The sequence below is a fragment of the Canis lupus genome, chromosome 8 (assembly GCF_011100685.1).
Source record: "Canis lupus familiaris isolate Mischka breed German Shepherd chromosome 8, alternate assembly UU_Cfam_GSD_1.0, whole genome shotgun sequence".
Taxonomy (NCBI): Eukaryota; Metazoa; Chordata; class Mammalia; order Carnivora; family Canidae; genus Canis; species Canis lupus.
This window is the reverse complement of record NC_049229.1, coordinates 3,305,673-3,325,591: the sequence shown is the minus strand read 5'-3', so window position 1 is coordinate 3,325,591 and position 19,919 is coordinate 3,305,673. Positions and strand designations below refer to the sequence as shown.

The following is a 19,919-nucleotide window of genomic DNA, read 5'->3' as shown; positions in this document are numbered from 1 at the left end:
AAAAAAAAATGTTGATATAATGAATGCTGAGGGGTCTCTAAGCCATGTCATGTGATAAGCTGTTTATGGACGTAGAAAGGCTTTTCACCTAAAAAAAAGCTTACCTTGAGTGAGGGATTGAATGTATGAAAACTAGATCCAAATATTTGAAGAGCTATAGCATCAAAGAAGAATTTGTTCTGTACAGTCTGAAGGAAAGAATCTGGGGGCGCCTGGGTGGCTCAGTTGGTTGAGTGTCTGCCTTCAGCTTAGGTTATGATCCCAGGGACACAGGATGGAGCCTGGCCCCCTAGTGAAGCCCCATGTCTGGCTCACCACACAGCGCGCGTCTGCTTCTCCCTCTGCCCCTACAGAGGTAAGGCTGATGCAGAGGGACAGATGTCCTGGATCTTCAGGGTTCGTTGGCAATTCTATGACTCCTGAACTTCATGATGGCATAACTTTCCAGAAAACAAGGGCAAAGAAGCTTCTAGAAGTGAGTTGTGTTTGATGCTAACATGAAGCCGAGATAATGAAAGCAGAGAAAAGCCCTGGGGTGGGAAGAAAGAGGTCATGAGGGCCCTTTAAGGAGAAGTTTCAGTGCTCAATTTGGTAGCACATATACTAAAATTGGAACAATACAGGGAAGATTAGCAGGGCCCTGGGCAAAGATGACACGAATTCATGAAACATTCCATATTTTTATTGTACACTTAAAACTAATTAACACTTTGTTAAACTTTTTTTTTTTTTTTTTTTTTTTTTATTCATGAGAGAGGCAGAGACACAGGCAGAGGGAGATGCAAGCTCCATACAGGGAGGGAACCTGATGTGGGATTCGACCTCAGGACTCCAGGATCACACCCTGGGCCAAAGGCAGGTGCTAAACCGCTAAGCCACCCAGGGATCCTGTTCATTTTGTTTTTTTAAGGAAGTTTTGGTAATTGCTTGGGTTGCCTTCGCAGATGTGGAGGTTGGTTTAAAACGAAATGACTAGTTGGGGCACCTGGCTGGCTACATTGGAAGAGCACGCTACTCTTGATCTTGGGGTTGTGAGTTCGAACCCCATATTGGGTGTAGAGATTACTTAAATGAATAAATAACTTTTAAAAACTTTTTAAAAATGACTAGTGAAGGAACGCAGACAGCTGTTGAAAAACCTTGGCTCGACAGAAAAGGAGGATATGAGGGAAATCATTCAAGGCTGCAGCAGTATCCAGGAAAGAGCTTTTCAAGATGTGGAAACTTCTGTGTTTGAAGGGAGTGGGAATTAAAGACCCTGCCATATGGTTACAGGAGCAAGTTTCCTTGTGCTTTGGAAAGAATGAGATGCTGGATTGGAGACACACCTCAGTGGTTTGGAGCAACCTCAATCATGCCCATTTTGGGGGTGTCTGGTGTATTGCAAAATTAAATACTAAGATAGATGGTTTGGAAAATATTTAGTATATTCTATTTATTTATTTACAAAGATTTCATTTTTAAAGTAATCTCTACACCCAACATGGGGCCTAAACTCACAACCCTGAGATCAAGAGCCACCGACCAGGCACCCTAATACTTTGCCTATTTTATATGTTTCTATTTAACAATTGAAAACTTGGGGCATCTGGGTGGTTCAGTGGTAGAGTCTGCCTTTGCCTCAGGTCATGATCCCCAGGTCCTGGGATGAGTCCCACAGCAGGCTCCCCAGAGGGAGCCTGCTTCTTCCTCTGCTTATATCTCTGCCTCTCTCTCTCTCTCTCTCTGTCTCTCATGAATAAATAAATAAAATCTTTAAAAAAATCAAACGATGGGCAGCCCGGGTGGCTCAGCAGTTTAAGCGTCGCCTTCCGTCCAGGGCGTGAGTGATCCTGGAGACCCCGGATTGAGTCCCACGTCGGGCTCCCTGCAAGGAGCCTGCTTCTCCCTCTGCCTGTGTCTCTGTCTCTCTCTCTCTCTCTTCTCTGTGAATTCTCGTGAATAAATAAATAAAAATATTTAAAAATAAATAAATAAATAAATAAATAAATAAATAAATAAATAAAACGAAAACTCTTTGCATAAACAAAGCAATAATATAGTGATAGTCACAAAATACCTACAGGCATTTTTTTTTTAAGTACAAGAGCCCTGTAAATGTGAGACAGACTATAGGATCCTCCTGGGGTGAAGATGAGGTTAGGGTGGGGATGAGGTTAGGAGGTTGGGTGCAGGTTAGAGGTGCCCCAGCGAGGGGGCATGATCTCCATAGGCCTCAGCGAAGTGACACAGGATTGCCCACTCTGGGATAAAGGAGGCCGTGGGCCCTGGCCAGAAGTTCTGTGAAAGCTCCGGGAGGTCTGAGCCCAGGGGAAGGGCATCTTGGAGCGATCGGTGTCCGAGGCGTTCACAGGGGGGCAGCTGGTGACTCCGAGGAGCTCTGAGAGGGCACCAAGTGCCCCCTTCTTCCTCTGGCACCCCCTCTAACTCACTCCCTCTTCCTTCCTGGAGTTTTTTGAGGGCTGCACACCAACCCCCGCACAGCCACAGCTGAGGGAAACTCTTCTCTGCAGCTGGAAGACAGCTTTGTCATCCTGTTGCACCCAGAGTCCCACCCCTTTAAGTACAGGTGTCCTGGGAGGAAACATGGAAAGTGGGAAGGGGGGACGCCTGGGTGGCTCAGCGGTTGAGCATCTGCCTTCAGCTCAGGGTGTGATCCTGGAATCCCAGGATCCAGTCCCACATCCGGCTCCCCGCATGGAGCCTGCTTATCCATCGCCTGTGTCTCTGACTCTCTCTCTGTGTCTCTCATGAATAAATAAATAACATCTTTAAAATAAGAAAGAAAGAGAGAGAGAGAGAGAAGAAAGAAAGAAAGAAAGAAAAAAAAAAAGAAAGAAAGAAAGAAAGAAAGAAAGAAAGAAAGAAAGAAAGAAAGAAGAAGAAGAAGAAGAAGAAGAAGAAGAAGAAGAAGAAAAGGAAGGAAGGAAGGAAGGAAGGAAGGAAGGAAGGAAGGAAGGAAAGGAAGGAAGGAAGGAAGGGGGAGGGACCCCTGGGTGGCTAAGGGGTTGAGTGGCTGCCTTTGGCCCCAGGGCCTGATCCTGGAGACCGAGAATGGAGTCCCACGTCGGGCTTCTTCTCCCTTTGCCTGTGTCTCTGCCTCTCTCTCTCTCTCTCTCTCTCTGTCTCTCAAGAATAAATAAATAAAATCTTTAAAAAAAAAAAAAAAGGAAAGGGGGAAGGAACAGGCTGGCTACCGTGGCCCTTGTTGGGGGGCTGCCCTGGCCCTTGCCTCTCTCAGGCTTGGTTTGCAGTGCCAACACCGAGCACAAGGGGGCGCTATCGGCCCGTGAACCCTGCCCGGCTGGGCTCTGCAGCAGAGGGGGTGCGGCCAGCCGAGAGTGAGGTGGGTGTTCTTCTGGGCCCCTTGTCCAGGTTCCGCCACACAGAATTCATGTGCAGCTTTCTGCAGGCAAGGGGTGGGGGGCTCTGGGGCACAGGCCAGTAAAGTAGAGGAGAGACTGTGGGGACAACTGGGCGTGTTGCTTAGAGAGGTGTCTAGGGGAGAGAGCTTTGTGTGGGCCCTCCAGGTCAGGGTTCAGGGACAGGCTGGACTGAGGGTACAGTCTGTAGGATTGGTATTTCCAGAAGCACTGGATTAACACAACCTGATACCAATTACTCCCAGATCGAGGGCAGGCTGTGGGGGACACATGAGGGGGCCATAGGGACAAAGTAGTTGCTTAGGAGTGAGGAACTTGTTACTTTGATATATATTTTTTTCTTTTTTTAGCTTTTTATTTTTAAAATTATTATTTTTAAAGATTTTAATTGTTTATTTAAGAGAGAGAAAGAGACAGCATGAGTGAGGGGAAGGGGCAGAGGGAGAGAGAGAAGCAGCCTCCCCCTGAGTAGGGAGCCTGACCCCAAGACCCTGGGATCATGACCTGAGCCAAAGCCTCAACCAACTGAGCCACCCAGGTGCCCTTTTATTTTTAAGATTTTATCTATTTATTCATGAGAGACACACAGGCAGAGACATAGATGGAGAAGCAGGCTCCCCACAGGGAGCCTGATGTGGGACTTGATCCCAGACTGCTGATCATGCCCTGAGCCGAAGACAGACGCTCAACTGCTGAGCCACCCAGGTGTCCCTTTAACTTTTTAAAGATTGAGGTGAGGGCAGCCCGGGTGGCTCAGCTGTTTAGCGCCGCCTTCAGCCCAGGGTGTGATCCTGGAGACCTGGGATGGAGTCCCACGTCGGGCTCCCTGCATGGAGCCTGCTTCTCCCTCTGCCTGTGTCTCTGCCTCTCTCTGTCTGTCTCTCATGAGTAAATAAACCAAAAAAATCTTTAAAAAAAAAAAAAAAAAGGTAAATAAATAAAGATTGAGGTGAAAATACAGTCAAGTTCATAAAATGTACTAAAACCCACAGCTCGATGCTTTTTTAATTTACATATACATAATACTTGTATACATATGTGTACAGTAATCACATATGCACGGCTACAGCCATTTACTTGTGTATCTCACAACTTTCACTGGCAATTGAAGTCAACAAACTTTTATTAAGGCGCTCCTGTGTGCCTGGCACCATCCTACTCCTTTGTAAGGAAACGAACGAGAACAGAACATGTTTGTCCCATGGCTGTGGTGGGGTCAGTGTTATTATGAATCATAGTCATTCCTTGACAGAACTATCCCATCAGTGCCACGGAGGGCAGAGGCAGGCAGTGTGATCTACTTGCAAGGGCCATATTTTTGGAATCTAGAGTGGGATGAATTGTCTGCCAAGTTGAAGAGGCTAACTAATGCACAGAACCTCAGGAAGATATTATTGGATCCAGGATATATGGTCAGGGCAGCCGTGCTCCTAGCACAGAGCCAGACACTGAGTGGCCAAGGAGAGCATTTTTGGGAATTGATTTTGCTCTCTGGCCTGGTGCTACATGTCTCTGGAAGCTGAGCAAAGGGTGACGTCTTTGACCACAGGCGGGATCAAAATGAGCTGGAGCTTGTCGCGTGTGTGTGAATCCGCTAGGCCTTCAGAGGCACCAGGCTTTTCCCCTCCCTTGTGGTCATCCTGGCCTTGCCCCACCCAGACCCCATCCTGCCCCAAATCAGGGAAGTGCCCCTATTGGGAAGTGAAGTGTGTGAGCAGGATGTGACCCATGGTGAGGCAGCTCCCAGACCTGATCTGGTCCCTGAGTCAATGAGCTACTTCAGGCGCTCAGAGGAAGTCCTTCCGCCAATTCACTCCAGTGTGGACACCTCTTCTGTGCCCTCTGCTGCCCCTCCCCACCCAGGTATGGGTCTTTGAGGGCAGGAAGCTCACCTTTCTCTCCTCTAAGCCACAAAGGGCCTATTGGAGATATAAGGTACCCTGAGGGAGGGGGAGCACTGCCTCAGTATGGAGGCAGTAGAAGCTTCTCCCTTGGGGTGTGGTGACAGCCCTGCCCCGGGGTGCCCCATCCTGTTGTAAAGCCCAGAGTCTGGGACTGATGAGGGACAGAGGAGAACAGAGGGGGCTGGATCTGGCTGGGGAAGGCTGGCCTGGAAGGCGCACAGCCTTCGGCCCTGGGCCAGGGTGGAAAGTATGTGTGTGAGCTCATTTGGAAGGTGGCTTCTGGCCAGTCAGGCCTGCCTCCTTTCCAGGCCCCAATCACTCAGCCCCCTTGAGGGCTGCCACTGGGTCTCCCCACTCTCCCAAGACTGTCTGAGGGAGGAAGGCCAAGACCCCAGTTTAGGTGTGCAGGCACTGGTCTAAAGGAAGTGAATTCAGATTTGGGGTAGAGGGGTAAGAAGGAGGTACAGGACTGCAGGACAATGGAGTAGCCTTGACTGGGGTTTCCTTGGGGCCTCGGGGAGTGGGAACTGTCCTCCTAGGCCCTTGCCACAGCCACTCACCATACCCATCCCTCCCATAGCTGCTGCTACTCAGGCCCTCTGGCTTCTGAGTCCTTCCTGTTTCATCCTTCCTGCCCAAAGAGTGCCTGTTCTTGTCCCCCAAAGGGGACATAACTGCAGGCAAAGTGGGTTCCTGAGGAAGAGCCCTTCTCTTGCTGCATTCCTACTCCACACGCCAATGCTGCCACATGGAACAGTAGGCAAGCACACCTGTGCTGTCAGAACCTGTGAGAACATGCACTACCACACAGACACCCAGCCACATAGGGTCCACGCTGGAAGAGACACCCAGAGACATGGTCAGAATCTACCTACACAGAAAAACAAACAAACACAAAAAATCAGATAGACCTGGGTTTTAATTTTGGACAAAGTATGACCTTCAGGAAGTCTTATCTAGGCCTCCGTTTCCAAACCTGTAAAATGGGGGCAATGGTAGTGCCTAGGTGGTTGGGTGTTATGAGGACCTCAGCAAATGTTTTTTGTTTGTTTTGTTTTTACCACATTCTTTTAGCTGGAAAGGGAAGTAGGAGTACAAAGGGGAAGGGAGGACTGGGAGGTTTCTCAGAGGGAGAAGGGGCCCCAGGGGAGGGACAGTGAAGGACTGCCAGAGCCCGCCAGGTAGTATGTGAGGGGTCACTCTGATTAGTCCTCTTTCCTCTAGAGGGCCCAGCCCCTCTGAGATCTTTCCTTCTTGTGTCACTGACCCAGCACCTGGCTGGCAGCCTTGGAGGTGTGGGCCCTGCTGGGGGCAGGAGCGCTGAGGGAGTCTGTGGTTCCCCCCTCAAATGTGTGGGGTGCAGTGGTGGGCAGAGCATTGCCTTCCCTCAGCGCTTGCCCCTGCTCCAGTCTCCTTAGAGGCCGCTCTCCTGGGTTCTGCCCAAACCTCCTTGCAGATTCCCCTTGGCTCCCTCCTGGCTGCTCTAGCTCACATGTGCTGCTTTCGAATACAGGAACTTGGAACCTTAGAAACTGGGTCAGGCCCAATGGACAAAGCGGGCTAGGGCCAGTAAAAGCAGCATTTTCAGGTCTCTCGGGAGCCACGGGGACCTCTGTTCTCCCCTCACCCTGCCTGACCCTGTGTGATCAGCAAGGCACCTCCCAGGGTCCCTGGGTGGCCTCACTAGGCTGGATCCCTTCAGCCTGGTGCACGTCAGAAGCACGGGACCTTGGCGGCCTCCACCCCACAGTTCTCCTTGCTTGCGAAGCCTCTTCCACCTCTTCCCCCTTTGTCTCTGGTCCTCGGTTCCCATCCCTCTTCCTTGGCTTCAGAGAGCATCTTGTGATTCCAGAATCAGGGCCAAACAATTTCCTCGTGATGGGGAAACCGCACTCCAGCCGCGGCAGCCCTAGGCTCCCCCTCCTCTTTCCTCTGGCAGTCCCCCCCCTCCCCAGGCTCTTTTGCTGGCTCCAGCTGTGTTTTGCAGAACTCCCACTGGATAACATCTGTAATTGCCTCCAGATGTGGGCCACAAAAACACAAAGGGGCCATGAGCTCATCTTTGAGCTCCTTGTGACATGCACAGCCCCCCACCCACCCCCTAGACAACCCCTGGCTTTCCCATGCCAGCTTCCCTCCCTCTGTCCCTATCCCCTCCCGTGAGGGCAGCAGGGCAGTGGTGTCCAGATCCACTGAGATGTACAGGCTCTGCCAAACAGCTGTTGGCAGGAGAGGTAGAGGAGGCCAGGCATGGGGTCAGGGTTCCTGGCTGGCAGAGAGGTGGGGTACCCCTTCTGCCAAGGCAATCACACCGACCAGCCCTGAAGAGCAGCTGGATAGAACCCCTGGCTTAGGTGGGGCCATTGCTCATGGAGGAAGGCTCTGGAGGGGGGCCTGGGCTGGAGTGGGGGGAGGGGGGGCGGGGCTGGGCTAAGGCAGGAAGGGAAGGGGAGGAAGAAAGAGGGCTGCTCCCCTTCAGCTGAGCTGACTCAGCAACTGAGCTATTCCTCCCTCCAGGCTGGTTTCAGAGGAAGGGTGGGCCGACAGCCTGGGAACCCTGTCTGGGGCAGCAGTTCCAAAGAAACAAAGCCTTGTTATTCTTCCCTTCCAATCTGACCATCCTGCCTCTGCTGGGCTGATTGGGGGAGATTCCTGTTTGACAGGCTGCTCCTAATTGGCCATGGGGCAACATCTGTCCTTTGCCTGTGTTCCTCCTGCCCCTGGGGCATAGCTCCAGGTCTAGAAGAGGCTGAGAGGCCGGAGGGCTGGGGTAAAGGGCCTGCTTGTGCTGAATGTGATCCTGGGAGTCCCCAGCAGCAGAAAGAGGTCTGAAGAAACGGAGGGTCTGCGGCCAGATCACGGGACCTGGTAACGCAATTTAGGAAGATTTTCCAAGTGGCCTCAGCTTGACCACTTCCTCTTGCCTTTGCAGCTCTGAGACTCAAAGGTAACCTCTTGGCCTGGTTGGGAGAGAAGCAGCTGGGCTCTGTGGACCACCTCCCTGCCTCCATGGAGTAGGCCCTCCTTCCCAGCTATGGCTCTGAATCCCTGTTGTCCACCAAACATAAACATATTCCTTTGTGCAAGTACTGAACCCCCACATCAGAGAAAAACCTGGTCCTGGGCATGCTTTCCATTACCTAGCTGAGAGAAGGCAGCCACACAAAGAACGTGAAACACCATTTATTCTTTGTGGAAAGGTTGAACAGGTCAAAAATGTCCTTAGAGGGCACTGACCCAGCCCCGCCCTGCAGGTTCCTGGGGTCAGATGCCTCTGCCCCCCCCACCCCCACCCTTCCCATGCCCCTTGTTAACAAAAAGGAACGATTTGAAGGAAATCCATATATAATAATTATAATAAAAATATACATTAAACAAAACAAAACAAAAAAAACCCCCAAACACGACAAATTTAGCCGAACTGCCAGCACCGTTCATCCCCCCCCCACCCCCCTGCCCCTGACATCCCTCCTCTCACTGCCCCTATAGGGTCTCACTCTCCCAAGTCTTCCGGTACCATGACCACCTGTAGCGGCCAGAGGAGACTTTGAATGGGTGGGTTGGGTGGGGGAGAGGAGGCAGGACAGGGCAGAGCTGAGGGGTGGGGGCATTAGGAAGTGAGGGGCTCACCTGACGATAGACCCACCCAGGCAGCTGCCCCCTCCCCGAAACCAGCTGAGGCTGCCCATCAGCGTGCTGCCAGCCCCTGGTCACCTCCCTAACCAGGTGGCCACCCTCACGAAGGTCCCCAGTCGCCAGTCCCTGGATGTGTGTCATCTCTGCTCTTTTCACTGGACTCCCCACCCTTCCAATGCACCTACTCTGGTGAGAGGAAGGGCACCAAAGTGGAGTAGGTGTGCCTTTCTCCAGCCCTTCCTCAGAGCTCCAGTAAAACATGCCCTCCTCTGGGGCCCACAGCCCACCTTGTGGTGTCCCTGCTGGCCTGGCCTGCCGAGCCACTCGGCCCTCCATGCGCACAGCACCTCCCCGGTTAGCCTTTTGGTCCTGTCCTATCCCCTTCTGACTGCCCCTTGGTCCCCATCCCAGCTGCCTACATTTGAGCAAGATTCTTTTTCTGTGGCCTTGAGGCTCACCCCCAGGGCTCCTGACAGGCTCTCTCCTTGGCCCCACCCTACCCCAGTAGCGGCAGCCTCGGCTGACATTTGCAGGGGCGGTGGGCATCAAGGGTTTCTACAGCCCCTTAATGGCTCAGGCTTCTTCTGGGGAAGCTCTGGGGGCCAGGTGGGGCAGAGGCAGGTCTCTGCAGAGGCGCTGACTCTGAGCTTTCCTCCCAAGGTTTCAGGGTAACTGTGCAGACCTCCCCCACCCCTCCTACTCTCTCAGGGTCTCCCCCCTCAACAAGATTAGATTCCTTTAGCCAGAAAGGGTGGTAGGAGGTTGCCAATGGGGTGCACCTGGGGGCTTGCAGGGCTGGAGTGCCCAGAGCCTCCTGAGGTCAGAGTTCAGAGGTTAAAGTTACATCAGGGAATAGAAAAGGAGCAGATGACCCCATTTGACCTTTGCCAGCGAGGTCTGAGGGTCCTGCCTTCAAGTGCAGAACCAAGACATTCAGATGGGGCAGGACACACACCAAGCTACAGAGGCCCCTAGGGGATAGGGGCTGGAAGGGGCGGCCCCTGATCAGCCCCCCAGGGACCCATCTAGGGAAGAAGCAATGCCAGGGTTGAGGTCAAAAGAGAGGCAATCATGGGACAGAAAAGAAGGGAGGAAGGGTTGGGAGGGGACTTGGGACCAGGTGGGAGCAGCCCACCCACCACCACCTGCTGCCACTGGCCTTCAGAGGCAAAGTCCTCGTGGTATGAGTGGGCGGGCAGCCGTGGGGGTCAGACCTTGTCCAGCAGGGAGCGCTGGCAATAGAGCAGTCGTTTAGGGGTCCCATGGCGTCTGAAGAAGAAGACGGCAAGGCCCACTGCCAGCACCAGGAGCAGCAGCAGCACAGGCAGGACTACAGCAGCTGCGCTTACGGCCCCACTGCCTTCTTCGTCCACCTCGATGATGATCACCTCCGTTTCCTCCTCAGTCCCCTCATCTGGCCGGCTCCCCGATGAGGGGCAGCCCATCCAGTCCCGCAGGGCTGACTTGGGGTAGCCTGGCTCTACCTTCAGCTTCTGGTTGTTGAATTTCCAGTATTTGTTCCCCTTGTAGAAGTAAGTGAAGACTGCAGCGGTCAGCAAGAAGGGGGCCAGGAGGATAAGAGGTGGGGGCCGCGTCCAGAACACCCACAGAGAGGAGAACAGAAGGGAAATCTGTGAGTCTGTGAGTCGAGCAGGTGGAGTTAATCCCCTAACATCAGTCTCCTCAGCTATAAACCCGGGTAATTCTAAATTACCGGGGCTGAAAGTGCAGTGGGGATTGGGGATCTGATGTGAGGAGAGCACTTGGCTCAGAGCCTGGCATGTGGCAAGGGTTCCAGAGCTCTCATCATCACTGCTTTCCCCAGATCCCCTCAGTCTCTTCCCGTTCTTAGTTCTTAATCCCTTTTCCCCATCCTCCCTTAAGGACATCTCCCTTGCCCCTCACCTTCATCACTGCCCATGAATGACCCTCTGGGAGACTCAGGGATTCCTTCCCAGACCTTGATGTTTTTGGGGTACTCGCTGTCCACTGCCCTGAGTTCCTCGTTGAAACGGTAGTACCTGGGGGAAGGGGGGAGGCAAATGGTCGGGCCCTGGGCATGTCCTCAGAGCATGGCAGGGCCCAGGACTGAATTTACCAGTGAGCAAAGAGTGGCTATGGACAGGGTGCAGGGCAGGGGTTTTGTGTAATGAGGGCCTGCAGCTGAAAGTGGCGGAAGGTGGGGGTGGATGGGAGGTCCCAGGCTGCAAGGAGCCACCAGTAACCTTTAATGACAGTGCCTGGCAGCTGGGGTGGAGGCACGGTGCTGGGGGCAGGAGGCGCCAAATGACCAGGTCTGAAACGGTGACCCGGTCACTTCCCACTCAGCGCCTCACGGAGGCTGGCTGTTGCTGGGCAACGGCAGAGGATCAACCAGCAACTTCTCCAGGGAACTGTCCTGGGGTAAGTGGGTCTTTCTCCAGAGTTGAGGGAACGTGGTGGTGGCAGTGTCCGAGGAGGGAGGCCTGGGGTCAAGGGCTGACATCTCACTTGTTTCCCCGGAAGAAGTAGGTCTTTCCATTGGGCATCCAGAAGAGAGCAGCATCGATTTTGTCAGTAGGCAGTCCTCGGCCCAGCTCCTTGATGTGCTTGGGGTAGCCAGGTTCCAGAGAAGCTTCATCAAACACCCAGTGCTTGTCTCCTGGAGAGGAGAGAGAAGGGCGGGACCTGGGTTCCACTTGGGCTCTTGGGTCTCTGGAGGAGTCCAGTGAAATCCACTCCTGCAGGGAGACTCTCCTTACACCAGAGGACTAAGGTAGAAAGCTGGTTACCTTTGAAGAAGACAAACTTGCCATCCTTCCTCTCGTAGGCAGTGTTGATGGATGCAGGCAGGCCCCGCCAGAACTGGCCGATGGGCATTGGGTATCCATCCATCACTTGGTTATTCCTTACCCTCCAGAACCAGCGCTCCTAGAAAGTAGCAGGGTGGGGATAGTACATTACGTCTTATAGCTAGTCCTCTGGCTTAGTCCCCAAAGCGTCCCACTAACCCTCCTGCTGCTATTTCCACCCAGCCTGCTGGGCTTAGAGCCCTCTTGTTCCTCCAACCAGCCCACTTCTTCCTCTCACCTTGAAGACAAACATCTCCCCTCGGAGCACCGCCACAGTGTCAAAGTTCCCATCACAGATGTTGGGCCCGTAGGTGGGGTTTTTGGGCTTATCAGGGACAGAGGGCCTGGAGGTAGTCCTGGGCTGAGGAGGCATCTTAGTGGGGGACCCTGACTCACTCCCTGATGTAGAGAACACAAGAGACACTTCAGACTTTGTGGCAGAGGGGGAGGAAAGAACAGATATATGGGCAGACAATACTGTTGGAAAAGTGTGGATGGCCCTTTGGGGAAGGATGAAGCAATCAGGTGGGAAAGGACAGAAAAGGTGAAATCAAAAGTGGGAGAAGAATAAGACATATGGAAGAAATAGTGTAAAAAAAAAGAAAAAGTGGGAGTGGGTGGTGGGTGGAGGCAAAGTCAGGTAGGGTTGTGGGGGAGACTATAGGGCATGGGGAAAGAGAAACGAGATGCACAGGTCTGAGACCAAGAGGAGAGAAGGAGCAGTTGGGGACATAAATCACTCACCATAAAGTTGCTGGATGCCCCGGCGGTCGTCATCAGGCAGCACAAAATTCTCTGTGTCCATCCATTGGTAAAAGGGTGCCATGATGGCCGAGGGATCATTGGAATGCTCAAGGCCCAGGGCATGGCCTAGCTCGTGCACAGCCACCAGAAAGATGTCATTCCCTGGAGGGATGGGGATGATTACTGAGGGTCCCTTCCCTCAGACTCTCTGCTTTCCCACCAGAGGCTTCATTTTTACATCGGAGGCTGCCTGTTGTGTTTTCCACCCCAAAAGCCACAAAGCCAGTCAGCAATCTATTCTGGACAGAGGTAAAAGAGTGCTCAGGGGGCCAGATACCAATCCCAGGAAGACTTGTATTAAGGGAAGCCAAGGTCCTATCTGGGCCCCAGTATTTTCCAGGAGCTAGAGGTGACATTTGCCTGGAAAAGTGGCAAGTCTTTGACTGGGGAGTCAATTATTGAGTGAGAGAGGGACCAGGTATAAATAGATCAAAGTAAGAATTCTGCTTTAGGGGATCCCTGGGTGGCTCAGTGGTTTAGCGCCTAACTTCAGCCCAGGGCCTGATCCTGGAGACCCAGGATCGAGTCCCACATTGGGCTCCCTGCATGGAGCCTGCTTCTCCTTCTGCCTGTGTCTCTGCCTCTCTCTCTCTCTGCCTCTCATGAAGAGAAAGAAAGAAAGAGAGAGAGAGAGAGAGAGAGAGAGAGAGAGAGAAAGAAAGAAAGAAAAAGAAATAATTCTGCTTTCGTTGAAAGTGAGACTAGGAGATCTTTGTAGCCCAGAGACTTTGGGGTTTGAGGTTTTTTGTTTTCTTTTTTAAAGATTTTATTTATTTATCCATGAGAGACACAGAGAGATAGAGAGAGTCAGAGACACAGGCAGAGGGAGAAGTAGGCTCCATGCTGGGAGCCTGATGTGAGACTCAATCCCAGACTCCAAAATCAGGCCCTGGGCCGAAGGCAGCGCTAAACCGCTGAGCCACCCGGGCTGCCCTGTTTGAGGTTTTGGGAGGAGGCAGGAGACCCCACCCTCATACAAATGATCATTGACTCTCCCCAGAATAAATGAGTCCCAGGGCTACTTTGCTCACCATTCAGATCCTCATTCCTGACAGTCCAGGGCTCGGCCGAGTCAAAGTGGGTGTCCCCTCCAATGTTGGGGCCTGGGAAATAGGCATGTGCCAGGAAGCCACCCTCGCCATCAAAAGGTGTGCTGTCACCATGGAAGCCCTCAGCGAAGAAGATCATGATGTCTGCCTGCTTCTCATGGCCCTCGCGGATATAGGCATAGGGTACCTCTCGGAAACGAAGTGGTGTGGCACTCTCCCACACTCGGAATGCCTTGCGAATGGCCTCGAATGTGGCATACTCACCCACCTTGGGAGTGTAATTCTGGATGCTGAGGTCCAGCCATGTGGGGAGAGGATGGGAGTATGTTAGGATAACAACGTATATAAAATTTTCCTTCCCTCTACTTCCCCAGGTCTGACCGAACCACCTAGCCACCTTTGCTGACCTGGCTCTTCCTGCTGCATCACGACGCCTCTGCCCCCAGAACTGAGGGCTCAGGGAACCCCCAGGCTGCACCTTTCTCCACGATTACAGCCACTTTCCTCCCCATTCCCAAGGATGCTTCATAGCAATAGAGGTGAGTAGGATAGGAGTCCTCAGAGTCTGTTAGTACAATTGATAGGAATGGCGACCCCGATGTGAGAAAGGCAACTTGCCTGCTGGACTCACCAGAAAGTGATCTCATTATGCTGCCATTTGAGGCCCTGAATGGCATAGCGCTTCCTTCGAACATTGGCCTTGATCTCAGCCCCAAATTTATCGGGAACACCACAGCGGGGGCGCCTCATAGCCCTGGGGTGTGAGGATTGTGGTCAGGATAGCATATTAAAGAGAAAGGGCTTCAGAGGAGGGAGAGAGTGCCTGGCCTCAGGGTCAGTGTGTGAAAGGGCCAAGGTTATGGGGTCAGAGTGAATAGGAGGGGGTCAGGACCAGCATGTGGGATTGAGGGAGGGGGCAGAGGTAAGGCATATAGGTAGCAACGCCCCTGTGCTCAGTGTTGTGAGTGGATACTGGGCAGGATTCCTACCAGGGTCTAGCACTTACTTCATGGTGTCTGCATCAGCCTTGCCCGTCACGCGCAGACCATAGAACTTCTGCATGGCGGCGATGGCAGCTGAGAATGACTGGGGCGAGCGCTGTGTGTGAGTGCGCAGATCCCCCGGGGGCAGGTAGCCATACTGCTGCAGCCAGGCCTGTAGGAAGAGGAATGTGGTTAGAGCGTCTCCACTTGGCCCACGGGAGCCTCTGCCTCCACATGGTATCTGGCATGCACCCTTGGCTTCAGAGGAAAGGGCAACGAGCTCCCAGCCTGGCTCTGGCAGTGGGGCTGGAGGAGTTCCCAGGTTGGACCTGAACTCTGGCCCAGGCCCCAGTATGACTTGTCCTCTCGGGGCTATGGGCTCAAACAGGGGTGGGGAGCCTGGACTTTGGCTGTAACTCTTGAGAATGGGAGCCTAGAGGGCTTAACTGAGTCTTAGGATGTCTTCTCAGAGCTTCCTTCCAGCACTTTCCTTCTCTGTGTCAGTGTTCTTGTAAATACAGCATTTCCTACCTATGAATGGGTTGTGCCCATGGAGGCGAAGGGGGGACTCATGGTACTCTACTTTTGGGCCTGGTATGGGACCCTCTTTGGGCAGGGATGCCATGCCTCCAGGACCCTCACAGCTGAGATCTTTTTAGAAAGGAGAGCAGAACAGGAGCTAGGGCTGAGGCTGGCTGCTGAGACCGGAAACTGGGACCTTTGGAGGTGGTGGGGGTGTGATCCAGCTAGAGAGCTAGGGTCCTGCCACTGCCTCCATCCAAACATCTGACTCTGGGGCTTGGGACCTAAAGGCCCATTTAAGGTTCTCAATAAAGGAAGTGGGAGAGACTTGGTGACAGTACTGTACTTGAGGTATGTTGTGAATTGTTCATAACATAAAGGCTGGCATATTGCCTTAACATAAAGTTAGGTTTTTGGTGTTTGAGAAAGGTACACAAAATACAAAGACCTGTTGAGGAAAAAATCAGCCTTTATTGTAAGAACAATGGAGTATTTTCCTAAAGCCTGCAAAGTAAAACAAGCCAAGTTATACATGGAATGTGAAAATGCTTGGATTCTCCAATGGAGATAATATTTTGGTTTCTGCTCCAGCTTTGCCTTCCTAAGGAGTTCAGAGGGGGCCAGCAGGTGGCCTAGGATGGAAACTTTGGAGTGCAGAGGGGTAGAGGCTGCTCTTGGGTGCTACATCCCCCATCCCAGGTTGTTAGGATGGATCTTCATGGAGCCCTTCACTACAGGGCCCAGGCCCTGGTAGTGGAGCAGTGCTTCTGCATTGGGGCTGGGGGTGATTCAAGAGCAGCTGACTGGGGAACATGTGCCCGCAGGGGCAAGAATTGCAACAGGGTTCTAGGAAATGATCCCCCAAGGCTGATGGGAGTTAGGGCCCTGAGATGTAAACAACTCAGCCTTTCCCCAGCCAACGGGCCTGGCCAGAACAACCTTAGCACCACCCGCCTCTGAGAGCCCCTCCTTAGGCAGGCCTAGAGGAGTGAGCCAAGTTTAACCTCTGGCATAACGTAGGGGAGCAGAGCAGGGTGCTCTAGTACCCAGTCGCTCTCCTCAGGAGAGGTGTATAGACTTGCCCTGACCTGTACTGGCTGGTGCCACAGCTAGTGCCCGCGGGAGGCCTGCTGTGGCCTGTGCCCAAGTATGCAGGAAACTCCCTTTGCCCTTAGCCTCACCTGTAGGGTACACCGCCCCCATGCTTATGACCCCTGCTCGGGGAGCAGCTGCTTCAGCTTTGGAGAAGGATGGGAGTGGGCTCCTCCTGGAGCTGGAAGTCAGGAAGACTTAAGCCAGGCTCCCTCAGGCCTCAGGGAACAAAACTGAGGGGAATTCTCTTAGGCCAGAATGACAGAATGGAGGGTAGCAGAGAAGTGAGGAGAATCCAGATCCAGGAGCTCTGGGATAAATCCCTCTCCTTGATGAGTTTTCCAAGAAAGTAGGCAAGTCCAAGTATTCACACCCACAATATCCACCCCATACACAACAGAGAAAAATGGAGACTTAGGAAAGAAAGGAACTTCCCTAGAGTCAAGAGAGCCTCATGGCCTGGAAAGGAAATACCCCCATCCCTCTCCCCTCAGGCCTAGGCTCTGAGCAAAGCAAGAACCACAGAGAAGACTAGGAGGTGAGGATGGAACCACAGAAGAGAGGACTCTTGTGTCTGTGGCTGGGTGGGGGAAGGGCTGAGTGCCAGACAGGCCATGGGGAGGAGAAGGCTGTCCTGGAGCTAGTGCAGGACTCTGGAGGCCTGGTGGGAGGGACCCGGCTGCCTGAGGCCTGGCCACCCCAGCTCGCCCTCTAGATTGGCCTGGAGAGGGAGCAACTATGTTAGGTCAAAAAACTCAGTTGGCTCGCTTTGTCTTGAAAGCTGAGTGGTCTGAATTTATTCCTAGGGGAAAAGTCCAGAGAACCCCTCCCACCTCTGGCCTAGGAGTCCTGGAGAAGGTGGGTGGGTTGGGGGGAACTCTGGCACTCCAGCAGGCCCTGGATCTGAGCCTCTGGGCCTGCTCCTCCCTCCCTCTACCTCCCACCCCTCCCTGGCCCAGAAGCAAATGGTGGTTCTGGCACTGGGACTGCCCATGACCCACTTAAAACAGAGCCAGGACTGCTGCCCCTCCCCTAGGGGGCCTAGTGGGGCAGGCGAGGGAAGGCAGGGCAGGCAAAGTTGGCAGTGGGAAGCCCCCAGATGCCCAGGCTTCTTTTGTTAGGACCTCTCCTTGCAGGCCCCCGATTAAGACTCTAGGCCAGGAGAGAGGATGCCTCCTCCTGCTGGACCACGTCAGGTTTAGACCAAGGGCAGATTTGCACTCTCCTTGGTCACCCCCACTCCTAGGGCCACACTTTTCTTTTTAGCCTCAGATCCCCTTCGGGACAGAGAGAGTGTGTTCTTTCTGGAGATGTTTCCTCCGGGGGTGGGTTGCCGGCCAGGACCAAGAGGGAGGAAGCCAAGTCCAGATCCCTTCCCCCTTCTGGGGCCCTTCCCGGCCCCTCCTGACCGCACCCAGGCCCTGCCGGGCTGAGTGGGTTGGGATGGCCCAAAATAAGAAGCTGATCAAATTCGTCTCCCACCTTCACCCCAAAATAAGAGAGAGAGAGAGAGAAAGAGAGGAAAGACGTCCCCAGACAACTCCCACGCGTCTTCCTCCCGGGCCGGTGGGCCAGCGTCGGGGAATGGGGAGAGGGGCGCCCAAGGCAGTCGGAGACCTGTGTGGTGCCCGGGCCGGGCCCTCTCCCCCGTCCCCGGCGCGAGGCCCTCAGTCTCCCCGCAATTAACACAGAAAAGCAATTAACAAAAGCAACAAAACGAGCCTAAGGGCGCCGCTGGGGGGATAGCGAGGGGGGCCGAGGGAGGAGGCGGCGGCCCGGCCGAGCCCGCTCACAAGGGGACCTTTGTGTGTACTGAAAGGCTGCCAGGGCGCCAGCCCCGCGACCCTCGACGACGCCGGGGCTCCGGCGGGCGGGTCACAGGGGTCCGCGCGGGCGCGGGCGCGGGCGGCGCGGCGCGGGGTGGGGGCTGGTACCGGTGCCGCCGGCGGCCCAGCGCCCACCCCACCTGGCTGCGGCTGCATCCTCGGGCCGGGCCGCCTGGAGGCGCGCCGCGCGGGCCGAGCGAGCCGCCGTCCTGCTGAGCCTCCCCGGCCGCCCCGGCAGCTGGAAGGTGGAAGGTGGAAGGTGGAAGCAACAACGGGCTCGCGCACACGCACACGCACGCACACGACGAGAAACCCGGGCAGCGCAGGGCTGAGCGGGGTCCAAGTATTTACCAGGCTCCCTCCGGGTTCCGGAGCTGAGCTCAGAGCCCGGGGCCCCGGGGCCCGGGAGGGTGGGGGTGGGCCCCTGCTATAAAGCTCTTCCAGGGGAAGGACTGGGAAAGAAAGTCGGCGGCGGCGGCGGGTGGGGGGTGGGGGGCAGAAGTTGGATCGACCGGGAAGTTTGGAGATGAAGAGGGAGAGGAAAGGAAGGGGGTTCCTTCGGGCGAAGACGCCCAGACCGCGAGCGCCCCGCTCTCCGAGGGGGGGCTGTACCCCTGCGGACCCCGGCTCGCCTCCCCGGCGGGGGCGACTCCCGGGGGGCCGGAGGAGCTCACTTACTTCGGGGCTGAAGCTGCTTTGGGCCGAGCTGAGGGAGGCGAGCGCGGTGGCGAGCGTGAGCAGGGGCAGCAGCCGACCGCCGGCGGGCCGTGGGGCAGGAGACATGGTCCGCGACCGTCCCGGCAGCCAGCCGTGCGGGCTCCGCAGCGGGGCCCAAGCCCTGGGGCGCGCCGCCACTCCCTGGGGGGCGCCTTTGTCTTCGGTGGGCACTGAATTTGGATTCCTAGAGCGCTGTCCCTTGGAGAAGGGGAGGATTGTTCTTGCAAGCGCCTGTTCGTCCCCTTTTCCGTTTTTTTGATCTTTCTTCTGCTTAGTCTGCGAACTGCACGACGAGCCCTCTCTCACTCTTCTGGTCCCTCCCTTCTCCCACAGCCTCTCCGCCCCCGCTCCAATGCCCTCCTTTCCCGGTGCGGACGTGGTTGTTTCAGCCTGAATCCAATTACAGCCAAGAGCGGGGTAAAACACACACACACACACACACACACACGCACGCACGCACGCACGCACAAAAACCCCTTAAGTTGCCTTTCTGTGGTGGAGGCTGCTATCTGCAAGGGTTGAGGCCACAGTTCGGGGGGGGGGGGGGTCTGGGGAGGAGGGACCCAGGAGACGGGATGTGGGAGACTTTCTCCCCCTAAGCATATTTTAGGTGGCTTGATTCCTCTGGTATTCAACGTTTGTCTCCTCTCAGAGCAGGCAAGTACTGGGAGGCTCAGTGGCTAGGGGCAGACGAGTTCAAAGTCTGGGATGCTGCTGGTGGGGGTCTTCCATATCCACCACGCCTGGGGTGCAGATTGTCTGCTGGGACCCGTGGCTCAATCGAATTGAAACTTTTGCCCCTTGTTCTTGACAACCACCTTCATCACTCTCCTGCTCAAAACATGCAACGGTAACGAAACCCTACTACCCACTAACAAACTCCACAACCACACTGGCTGTCCTTGTGGAAAAGACATATGCACTCCCTTAATTATCATCATTTGCAATCTGGCTGCTCCTTAAAGTAGAACTAGCCAGGGAGGAAAGAAGTGCAAGGCCATGGAATGTGGGGAAAGGCAAATCAAGTTTGGGGAAACTGTTAAGACCAGAGAGGTTGGGGGACACCTGGGTAGCTCAGCGGTTGAGCTTGATTCTGGGATCCAGGATCCAGGATTGAGTCCTGCATCAGGCTCCCTGTGAGGAGTCTGCTTCTCCCTCTGCCTATGCCTCTG

General features: G+C 54.4%; 2 protein-coding genes and 1 non-coding gene across 3 annotated transcripts in view; 2 read left to right on the top strand and 1 right to left on the bottom strand.

Annotated features, from left to right (window-relative positions):
• The window catches only part of SLC7A7 (solute carrier family 7 member 7), a 76,422-nt gene that overhangs the window by 6,499 nt on the left and 50,004 nt on the right, over positions 1-19,919 (top strand). Inside the window, exon 2 of the mRNA XM_038544154.1 lies at positions 13,982-14,146. The gene's annotated coding sequence lies outside the window, so the exon portion shown is untranslated. The remainder of the gene's footprint in view (positions 1-13,981; positions 14,147-19,919) is intronic.
• LOC119873178 lies at positions 580-683 on the top strand. Its single transcript, XR_005363839.1, has one exon. It is a non-coding gene; the product is annotated as a U6 spliceosomal RNA (small nuclear RNA).
• Positions 8,455-18,813, bottom strand: MMP14 (matrix metallopeptidase 14). The gene is made up of 10 exons (XM_038544150.1): positions 18,709-18,813; positions 14,614-14,762; positions 14,239-14,361; positions 13,590-13,897; positions 12,499-12,660; positions 11,993-12,153; positions 11,695-11,833; positions 11,414-11,564; positions 10,829-10,944; positions 8,455-10,466 (listed from the first exon to the last, which is right to left on the bottom strand). Exons 1-10 carry the CDS (start codon positions 18,811-18,813, stop codon positions 10,132-10,134), a joined length of 1,749 nt encoding a protein of 582 aa, XP_038400078.1. The 3' UTR covers positions 8,455-10,131.